The sequence below is a fragment of the Gossypium hirsutum genome, chromosome D12 (assembly GCF_007990345.1).
Source record: "Gossypium hirsutum isolate 1008001.06 chromosome D12, Gossypium_hirsutum_v2.1, whole genome shotgun sequence".
NCBI lineage: Eukaryota > Viridiplantae > Streptophyta > Magnoliopsida > Malvales > Malvaceae > Gossypium > Gossypium hirsutum.
The window spans coordinates 33,671,945-33,683,657 of NC_053448.1; the positions used below are offsets into that span (position 1 = coordinate 33,671,945).

General features: G+C 32.1%; 1 protein-coding gene across 1 annotated transcript; it reads right to left on the minus strand.

The window, feature by feature from the left end:
* Positions 1 to 6,017: 6,017 nt before the first annotated feature.
* LOC107945503 (uncharacterized) lies at positions 6,018 to 10,738 on the minus strand. The gene is made up of 9 exons (XM_016879542.2): positions 10,319 to 10,738; positions 10,084 to 10,239; positions 9,211 to 9,291; positions 9,012 to 9,100; positions 8,845 to 8,919; positions 7,549 to 7,610; positions 7,391 to 7,456; positions 6,725 to 6,901; positions 6,018 to 6,408 (listed from the first exon to the last, which is right to left on the minus strand). The coding sequence occupies exons 2-9, from the start codon at positions 10,204 to 10,206 to the stop codon at positions 6,323 to 6,325; spliced, it is 759 nt and encodes a 252-aa protein (XP_016735031.1). The 5' UTR covers positions 10,207 to 10,239; positions 10,319 to 10,738; the 3' UTR covers positions 6,018 to 6,322.
* Positions 10,739 to 11,713: the final 975 nt, after the last annotated feature.

The window sequence follows — 11,713 nt, forward strand, 5'->3', positions numbered from 1 at the left end:
TTATGTTTTCAGAGCCATAGTAGCTTAGGCTAGTTGACCCATGTCATATTTTTCGTTACTGTTATAAGGATGTTACCATTGTTGAATAATTGGAGCTTGAAGTGTTATTTTGATAGATATTAAGGTCAAAAGTGAAAAAGGACTAAATTGTAAAGTTAGTTTATGATTTTGTGAAATAGGGACTAAAAAGAATAATTTGTGGAATTTGTGGTACAATTGAAAAATAAGAAGTCCTATAGGGACTCTAGTGAATCCAACATAAAATTAGAGGGCTAAATGTGAAAGTTATATTAGTCTTAGTTTTAGGGACTAAATGGAATAAAATGCAAAAGTTGCATAAATTAGAACTTAAATGTGAAAATGGTTGTATAGTGATAATTTTATGTTTTGTTTTTACCCCGTAGCTAACAACGACCCGGATTGCTCGAAAAAAAATAGATAGTCGTCAACGAATAGCTCAGAGTTTACGATTTGCATTTTCATAATCCAATTACTCGTAAATTGCTTCATTGTGAAATGTTTGTGTATGGTAAGAATATGAGGTGAGTTATTTGTGATAATGAAATGAATTGGGTTGAATTGAATTGACTGATATATCTAAGGACTAAATTGTATATTTATGAAAAGTGTATATATTTACGCAAATGTGAAGTTGAATACATAATGTGATGATGTATTGTTTCCATATGTTGAATAAATGTGTTGTGATGAAAATAAGTGTGTATTAGGATATTTTTGGATAATGAAATACGAAATGGAAACCCTACTAACTATTCGAGCAAAGTCGGATATAGTTGAGATGCCATAGGATAGGAAGAGTTCAGGGTTACTTCGATTATGAGTCGATGAGGTACGCAATACCAATTTGCTTCGATTTAATTGATGAGACATTGGGTGTCAACTTATTTATAGAACTAACCACAATTATTTGCTTCGAATTTATTGAATGAGGCATTGGGTGGTAAACTGGTATGTTGGTTGGATTCGTGTATCAGTCAGAGTCCGAGTCATGTTAATAGGGAAATAAGCGGTAAAATCGAGATATTATTATTGAAATTGAAAATGATGAGAAATGAAATCGAAATGTAGAAAAGAATATGAAATGGTGAATGGAAATGTGAATAATGAATGGTGATGACCAATGAATGTTTATGAACTTGAAAGGCTAGATGGAATATGTCTATATATGGATTGAGTTATCATATGTATTATGAAATATAATTGCCATGTATTGATATTAGAATGATGAATTGGTTGTAATGAAAGGATTGGTAATTTGGCATTTGTGATTGATTATATTGCATGTCTTTACTTGAATTAAATTTTTCATCTTAATGATCTCTATTTTGTTTAAATATTCGGATTATAAAAGTACCACTGAGTTATACTCAACGTACGGTTTTTTTTCCCATGCGTAGGTTAGGTACTTAGCAATTCGATCATCGATTCAACATCCAACAGCAATCCCAAACTCAAGTGTTGGTGATGTGCTTATTTTAGGTCTTGGCATGTACCTAGAAAGTCTTTTGGTTATTATGATCATTTTGTATCTTGATGGTATTTTTGGATATTATGTATATAAGTGTATGTATTTATTGACAGTAATGGTTATGTGGTTGATGTCTTGATAGGTTGTTTCGGTTATATGCCTAATGTTATAATGGTTGAGATAATATCATGCTAAGTAATGTGCTTTAGTTGATGTTTGGAAATAGTATAATGGATGATATACTTAGGTGATGCCTTAGAAGTGATTTGGTAAGTTTGATTTTATATCTATGCTTTGCTTGACTAGATTTGGTAGTTATAGTATCTAAGCTAAAAGGATAATATGAAATCAAATGTGAAATGGTTGAATGGTTATTTGGTGCTTAAGAAGTTGATGGTTAATCTGTCATTTAGTGATTATTGAATTGGTATTGGTATGTTCTTTTGGTTGTGCTTGGTATAATGGAAATGGTTAAGGTGACTTAAAGGCATATTGGTATAGTTGTATATATATTCATTTGGTTACTTTTAAATTGTGAATTGAGGTACTAATTTTGGAATATTGGTTAGGCTCATAGGATGGTGATTTTAAATGATGGTTTTGGCATGTTTTGATTTGCTTTTGAAGTGGTTGAATATGGTTTAAAACGGATGACTTGTAGCCTAAGTGAATTATGCTAGAAAACTTGTTTTGAATGGTAACGACAAGTACACACGGCCTGGAACACAATAGTGTGCCATACACGGGCTCATGGCATGACCGTGTGGTTTGTAAAAATTTAGGTGATTATGGTGCACACGGTATCAGTTAGTTGCACAGTCTAGGGACACAGTCGTGTGGCCTATCTCGCACTGTCTTAGCTCTCGCACACAGTTTAGTGACACAGTTGTGTGGTACATCACACACAGTTTTAGCTTTCACACACTGCCAAGGGACACGGCTGTCCTATTTTCAGATTTTTTCTAGCTTTTTGAATTAGTTTCAATTTGATACCTAATAGTTGCATGCTTATTTTTAACCTTCTGTAAGCTCGATATTAAACCGAAATTGGTTGAAGCACATTTTAATTTGATTATTCATGAATTGTATGATAATTAATTGATATTTTAAGGTATGATTTGTATGCAAATGTTTGTATTTCTTTGTAACATTCTATTACTCAAGTTCAGCAATCGGATCGGGTAAAGGGTGTTACACTTTAAAAATTCCAAAATCAATAGCCATCAATTTTATCATATCCACACACATAAAATAAATTTATAAATTCTTAATTAGTACTTTTGAAAAAGTCCAAATATCTTTTAATGAAGAATTTACACTTTTAGTCCCTTCCTCTTATCACTTCATTTTATTATACCAAATATGGAACTTAGTGCATTTGATCTTCATATAGCATCATAAAAGGCCACAATACTAACCAAAAATGCAAAAATTACATTTTAATCCTCTTCTAGGATAAAAATGGAAAATTTACAATTTGATCTCTGTACTTTTCAGTTTATTCAATTAGTCATTTTTCACATTTTCACATACAAAGGTTTTCTTTATGGATTTCCAACCACAAATCGTTATAGTTCCTTTAAAAATTCTCCTTATTAGTTTTATTTTTTAATTTTCTCAGAATCTCACTATGGCAGATCTTGAAACAGTGCCACATAATGTACTAGAATATAATTCTTCACCTTCCACCACAACATTCTCAATCAAAGAATTCTTGCCTATCTTTAGAAAGAGAAGGAACAAATGCTAGAAACAAAAAAGGAAAGGAAAGTTATTGCACAAAAAGAAGATGATCCACAATAAACGAAACAATAAAGTACCAACTCTAGATTGAATCAACTACTCCCTCTATAAGAAAATGAATTGACACACCGAGAAGAAATGATGGCTGAAAGAAACGATACCTCCCCAAACACAACCAAGATAATAGGCAAGAGGATTGGAAAATAATATTGACACTTCAGAATGAAAATCACTCCAAACAATGGGCACTATCATCACCAACATAGTTGCCTTAAGCCAGGTCACTTTATAACTTGTCTTTCACCTATGGGGGGGATTGTAATACCCTCATATCCTATATGGTACATAGTTTCCTTAAGCTAGGTCACTTTATAACTTGTCTTTCACCTATGGGGGGATTGTAATACCCTCATATTCTATTTGGTACCCAGATCCCCTCCCCTTGTTAGAAGAATCTATTAACATAAATACCTCTTATGCCCTTGACCAAGCTATAACGGCATAGCCCTCTCATTGCTTCACCCAAGAGGCCCAAACCTCATGTCCTCACTTAAGCATCAATCCTCAAGACCCACATAAATCTACAAAAGATATATTGGGAAGTCCCCCTAAAGACACCCATCAATCTGTCACATTTGATAGCTCCCTCGTCTAGTCCCTTCATGTCACATCCAATAGCACCCTAGATTGACACTCACCACCCTACCATGGCACCTAAGCTTGATAAATGGGCATACCCTCGACCTTCCTTTCTCTATAAGTATCCTTTAATGTCAAAAAAAAAAGAGGATCCAATGGACCTAACTTTGCAAAAAAAATCCCATCTACTGACTCAATTGATCCTCCAAAGAAAATGGCTCTTCGCTCCCCTCATAGTGTAAACCACAATCGCTAATCAATCCAATTTTCGCATTGTAACAAAAAGTACTCATCTAACATTAGAGATTAAAAAGCTTGTATGGTACAGAAGCAAAGTATATCAAACTTGATGTTATCTAATTTCGACCTTTTGATTCATTTATATTTAGATATTGATAAAACACAGTTGATAACATTCAATTTAGATCCCGTTTAATTTTATAGCTTCATCAAACATTGTTTTGAGAAGAATTATATCAAACAAATACTTTTTTTTTCAGATAATTACAAATTTAGAAATATGGAAAACACGAAATTTGATAGTAACGAATAACAGTTTTATTATTTCAACAGTAAAATTCTTCAAAATCTTGTTTGGTTAAGAGATCGGTTACAAGCTTCCACTCTGAGATATTCTTGTATGGTGTTTGTGATCATTGAAGGTAGTAGCCACGGGAGAATTTGGTGGTAATGGATTAAAACAAATCAAAGCACCATGCAGCTCGACTCCCAAAACGAACGTCTTAAACATTACAACAAATCAAACTTTTGAGTTTACTTCGGCTTATAAAATCATTATTGGGTAAAGTGGCATGGTTAAAACCAAAGAGTGTCTTTTAAAGTTTATCTAAATCAATTGTTTTTTTACTAGAATTGAATGGAGATGTAAATCATGAAAAATAAAAATTAAATAAACACCTTTAAATCAATGGCTTTGATTGGTAGATTTATGTTGCTAAAGTGAATCACTCTCCTGTATGTCAATAGTATTCATCTCTACCATCTTTAATTCTACGGTGTTTGGTTTTTTATTTAAATTCATTCATCTTTAGGGCCAAGTAAGAAAATCAACCCCGATTAAGATATTTTAATGATTTATAGAAAATAAGTTCAAAAATCGCGATTACCTGAAATCAATTCAAATTCTATTTTTTTTATTTAATTTATAATTAATTTTAATTTGTATGATATAAAAATAAATACTTTATATTTAAAATAGTAAAAATAACTTAAAGTTCTTTTATTAAAAAATTCTTAAAATTTTGTCAAATAATATTCAAAAGTCATAAAACAAAACTCATTTTATCAAAATAAATTTTTAAAAAATAAAACAAAAATGTAATATAAAAATCAAGAACCGAATCGAAACAAATTATAGTGAACAATTCAAAAAATTTTAAAAATCCAATCGAACCAAATCAACATCATCCCTATCCGTGATGCTAATGGAAAGAAAACTGCTCATTTACACCTTGTTTTGAGGCTCATGCAACTTATAGGCTGATTTTTTCTTTAATTTGCAACACAAAAGATAAAGTATAAATCAAGCATTTATAAAGCTTGTCCTCACGTTTTACAATTCACAAAATTTAATCTTAAAAACAATACATAAAAACTAGTCTTGCTCGCTGCTTTCAACAGTACCATCTCTAAAATTTAAACTAGTACAATATACTTTATTATTGCACCTAGCATTGTGTATAAATATAATTAAATAATTTTAAAATCTTCATATGATTGAAAAACAAATCATTCTCACATATTTGATAAACAGAAAAAAGAAAAAAAACACTCAAATAACTTAAAACCCCAAAAAAGAAGGTAAAATTGGAATCTCATGAAAAATATGTTCTAAAATTTGAAGTTAAATATTCATATATCCATGTTATCAATAATCATACTAAGGTTACATATTATATTTAATTACTTTTTGTCATGACATTACCGAATCTAAACAAACACACTATCCACCAAATCGTAGGCACAAGATGAAATTCAACAACAACGCTAAATTTTGGTTACTCAGCAGTCCATGGTCAGATTTCAAAAGGAAAGTGGATTAAATTACGCAATTTTTCACCCAGAAGGTTTATTTACTGTTTGATAGCGTGACCTATTATTTTCTGGAAATTAGCATGCAAATCCATTTTATAACAAACGAATGTACTGCTCTATTATTCCTAAAAAGAATTTAAAAAAGGATGTAAAAAACTGTACAGCTTTTTCTAAGTTATATGTAAAAGCGTAAATACTTTGTCACAGCATTCCCTAAACCACAATTAGAAATGACAAAACTGCAAGCCACCATGGCAGGCTGCTATCCTTTTTTTCACCTACTTCGGAGCCAAACATAAAATTACCTTAAATATCGTCAACTCATGAACAAACAAGCAGAGCAGGCATCCACATTTTACATTCAAATACCACACCGACTACAATGGTTTCTGCTTCTCAAGCCGCGTTTGCTTGGACTGGTAAGTCTGACCTGGAATACAGACCACGCCCGCGCCCCCTTCTTCCCCGGGCACGACCAAGACCTGCAAGTTGAAATCATACAAGCATGATGAAAATCAAATCAAATAGCCCCAATGATGTTGGAAGGTATATCAAAACAAACACCAATACTATCCAATATAAAGTCATCCGATGTAACATATGGAAAAGGATGACATTTCATATCATAATAAAATTAGGCATCCATCCTTTGAAGACGTTTATAATAAACCAGCCCCTCCTGGAAAAGAATGTTGGAAAACATGATTTAAGGCAAGAAGGGAGATAGTTCACCCCACTAAATGGTTCTACATTGAAGAGAACTATAGAAAGCAAGAGAAAGTTAAATCTCAAACTTACCGCATCCTTGGGCAAGCGTTGCATCAGACTCACCATAGTCATAGTACCCTCCAACACCATAGCCTCGTCCTCGACCCCGGAAGGAATTACCTCTTCCACGTCCTCGAGCTCGGCTACCAACACTACGCCCACCCTCCCAACCATCACCATTATATCCCCCTACTGCACCATAGATTCCTGTACCCATCAAAGAGGTAAAACACATGTAATGAGCATACTCACCAAGTTATACAATAATACACAACATGACAACTTCAATTCTGCAGCAATTGATCAAAGGAACTTCAGTTGCAATTTCAAAGAGGATAAAATTCTTTCAAAGAGACAAAATTATTCATTCTTCACCCCACCCCGTTTTTTTGTGTGTGTCTGTTAATAATATAAATGCTCTAGAAAGTCCATAGGTTTTATAAGAAGAGGCAAAACTAGAAAGCTATGGATGCAAAGAATATCGTAGATCAGTGCACCAATAAAACTAAAATAAAAACAATAAATAATAGCCAAATAAAAAAGTAAAGTTGATGCATGATTTCACCGTCCACAAAAAAGGAGTCATTAGATGCACTAAGGTTGCTTTGAGATAATTATTCTAAATGCAATTAGTAAAAGGCAAATGAAAAGTTGACATACTCAAATAGAAAACTATATATGTTATAGTAAGAATACCTCTACCAATAGATCTTCCTCGAGCACCTCGCCCCCTTCCTCGCGTCCCTAATGTTGCCTCCGGAGCTAGATGACATCAAAATATTAGATATTACAAATACATTCTCTCCTTTTTATCCCCCTTTATATAAGCTTGTTTAGCAACCAAGGTTGCTTACCTCCATCTTCTTCAAATTCATTTAAGGGTTTCACTTGATCAGTCGAAAGAGGAGGTTGATATCTGTATTTTCAGTGTAATTAGATATGACCTAGGGTTTAGGTTTCAAACCAAAGAATGGAAAAACTCATATGGATTTTCTCGATGAGAGGTTGAATAATTGGTATTCAGCAAGTCATATCATATATAGAAAATCAGAAAAAGAATATATATATATATATAAGAACTATACATTGAATAAAAAAAGACATTTCTTCAGATAAAACAAAAGCAAAGGGCAAGCAGTCATCGTAAGTGCATTAAGGTAGGGTTGAGCAAAATTCAATTCAACTCGAAAAAATCGAAAAAAAAAAGTTCGAATTTCAAATTATTTGAATGGAATTAATCGAGTTAATTGAACCAACTCGATTTTTTTTGAATTTTGAGTTTGAATCAAGTTGAATTTTCAAGTTCGAATAATTCAAATAAAACAAATATTAAACCATTTTACTTCCTTTCCCCAACCCAAACCCTTTTACTTTCCCCCAAAAATTTAACTTCCCCCAAACCCTAAAACTTTTTTCTTTTTACTTTTCCCTTAAAACTTTTACTTCCCCTCAAAAATTTTACTTCCTCCCAAACTCCCAGAACTTTTTTCTTTTTACCCTCTCCCCAAAACTTTTACTTCCTCCAAACCCCAAAAATTAATATTTATCAATTTCTGTAAAATTTAAATTATTGATGATGCCATAAAATATTCGTGTCAAAATTTTCTTTTGGTATCAATTTCGCATTATATATTTAAAATAATTTTTATCAAAAAATCACATTTTTTACATTTAATATATATTTTTTTAATTTCAAAATGCATGGTGACAAGAACCAAAAGATAATTGAAACAACTAAGCAAGCAAAGAAGCTAACCTGTATATAAAAAATTAATAAATAAATTATAAATGATGAAAGTTAATAACAAATTTGATTACGGTGGACAAATTTGATTACAATGGGTGGCAATGGATAAAAGGACCCAAAATCATTTTTTTAATTTAACTCAAACAAATATATATTCGATTTGATTCGATTCAAATTCCATCTCACTCGACTTGATTCGAGAAAATTTCAAATCAAGTAAGGATGCTCGATTAACTCGAAACTTTTTAATTTGATTCAATTCAATCGAACGCTCACCCCTACATCAAGGAGGTCTAAAGCCAAAGACAGAAATCTGACCACCACCTTCTAAACAATTAAAAATAAGCAGGAGCATACACTGACTGTTTAAATGTAAATAGAATTTTAGGTCTCAGTTATTTACCCTGTGGAGGACACATCCAGCTCCTTCTTTGATAATGTAATAGTGATCATCGATACATGACGAGTAGTCTCCAGACTGTAATAAGACAGAAAACCAATCACCATGATTTATATCCTCTAAAACATGGCAATGCAAAGTAGTAGCATAAAAGTGTCAATGTTTCGTACAGAAGGAGGCCTTCTTCTAGTGGTTCCCACATGTCGGTTATATCAGTTGATCCAATTGAAGTATTCTGATGAAGATCAGCAATTCTCCTCTGCAAACAGAAACCTTGATATAAATAAACAAAAATGGCATATGCAGATATGAACTACTTCACATGTATTTGAGAAGAGTGAATTAGAAGTAGAGACATCTTCATGCTACCTTGATTAGCTCTGCAATCATCACAGTCTTATTAATGGCTCTTCCCATTGCTTTAAGAACAATCTCACTGGAACCTTTCTCCTACATAAAATTAGAGAGGCAAAACCAGATAAAAAACAATTTAGTTTTGTATTAAGTAATTCAATGCCAAGTTTTTTTCCCTCTAGGAAAATTTCAAAGGAGAAATTTTTCTAAACTTCAAATTGCAATCATCCAATTAAATCTTTCCATTAACTGGATTAACTACAGAAAGCATACTATTCAAATTTTACTAGAAAATACAATTTCCATTAAATAATTTCAAGAAAATCTCCTCGGTCAGTGATATAATTTCCATAACCGATTGCTATAACCATACCAAAGACCCGTTAGCCATTAAGAGCACAACCAGTCGAATAGAACAGTGGCCCAAATTCTATTTGATATCTAAATCATAAATTAAATAAATACCCTAAAAGGCATACTGAACTTGAGGGCAACCCGGAGTACATTTTTATCACAACATTGCCACTCTACACTGGTTTTACCACCATGAAAATGAAGCATTTGCATAAACCCAATTATCACAAGATTGACACCATGAAACATTTTTTATCAACATAAATTTCAAAAGTTAGATATCCATATATCTGCTCATCTATTCTATGTACTTAAACATGGGTATGGGGATATGAATCTCGGAATAAAAGGAAAAACTTCAGAAAAAAAATCAAACAAAAGCCTGTTAGACACATAGCTACTCATTCTATAGGAAGCATTTCATCCAAACAATTATAACGCACACATATGTAACATTTATTGCTGAAACAAAGCAAAACAAGAAGTGAAACTATCGAGTTAAAATTAAAAGAGAGAGTAGAAACAGGAAGTTACTTGGAGGATAGTGGTGGCATAGGTAATATAATTCCTCATTCTGCCTTGTGTTGTTAGCCTAATTTCATTTTCGTTTATGGGAATCTCTGCTTTTGGCTTCTCCACCCTCTGATACCTATCCATCTTTCTCAATCGCCTCTTCCCCCACTTTCAAATCTGAAACAAAAATCAATTAAACACACACAAACACACACAAAACCCAATAAAAAGAAACTCTGGGTTTTGTTGGATTTACCTTATCTAAATGCAAATAAAGCAAGAGACTGAAACAGGAACTGAGACCAAACACCTTTATTTTATTGTATTGTATTTTCTTTTTTTTCTGTATATCTATCAGAAGTTTGAATGGGAATAATGGTTCTCGAAGTTGAAGGCTCAGGCGATAAGGTCGGGTAGCTTGAAGCGGTTTTTAATTATCAATAAGTTTAGAGTGGAGATTTTGTATGTTTACGGTACTTTGAGAGAGAGTAGGGCTTTTCTTCACTGTAGTCGCGGTCTTTCCGCCGATTGGACCGCGCTCTCCCATCGCCATTCACTAAGCCTAAAAGCCTCGCTCGCCTGCTTTAGCCCAGCCCATCATTCCTCTTTTCTTTTAAAAATATGTTTTCTTTTAAGATTATCTCCATGTGGAGTTTATGGTTGATATATGCGCTGCAAATCTTTGTATGTTGCAACTGAATTTTAGATATATTGGATTAAAGTACCTTAGACAGGTCATTGTCAAATTTTTGGCAGTTTCTAATTGAGTTGAAATTATTTTTTATTGAAATTATTTTTTTACCCTCCACCGTAATAAATTTGTTAGACATTTCTTGACATCCTTTGGTGTCAAGTATATATATATTTAGGTTTTCGCTATATGCCGTAAAGCTAATTTTATTAATGAATTTAAGAGTTTACTAATTAATGTAAACCTAATTCTAACTAATGTTTTGTATTGATGCTCATATTCATATGTGTCAGAGATTCTTTTTACTAATTAATCTAAATCTAATCCTATTTAAATAGAGTTGACATCTATGGTTGGTGTTTTCTTTATAATTCTTTTTTATATTAGTTATGAATACTCTTTCCTCATTTTGTTTTTTATACCCCAATGAAGTTGTTTATAATTTTAGATGGTGTCGAAAAAATGCGATTTTAGAATTTAATTCCGTAATTAAGTTAGTAAAATTACGAATAGGAGAGATTATATGTTTAAATTGAAAATATATCAGTGGTCGGTAAAGATATTAAATCGAGAAAATCGATAATTATAGTCCAATGACTAAATTAGAAAAATTCAATCACTATTAAATTTTAAATTGGAAAATGCTTGAGGACTTGACTGGCAATTAACCAAAAGACTTAATGGTTATTTAACCATTTATTCTATATGGATAGTCGAAAATGCTGATGACCCGCCCACTTATAATTAATAAAGCTTAACCATTAAATTAATCATTCTTAAAGTTGAAATTTGGGCTAATTAGGTTTGATTAAATAATTAATCAATATATTAGTGGGAAAGAGAAAACTAGGAAGCGAATGCTTAAAGAAGAAAGAAAAATTCTTCGATGTTCTTTAGGCATTCGGTCAAAGATTAATCAAAGTAATTAAGTTGTTTTTTTCTTAAGGATTTTATGAATTT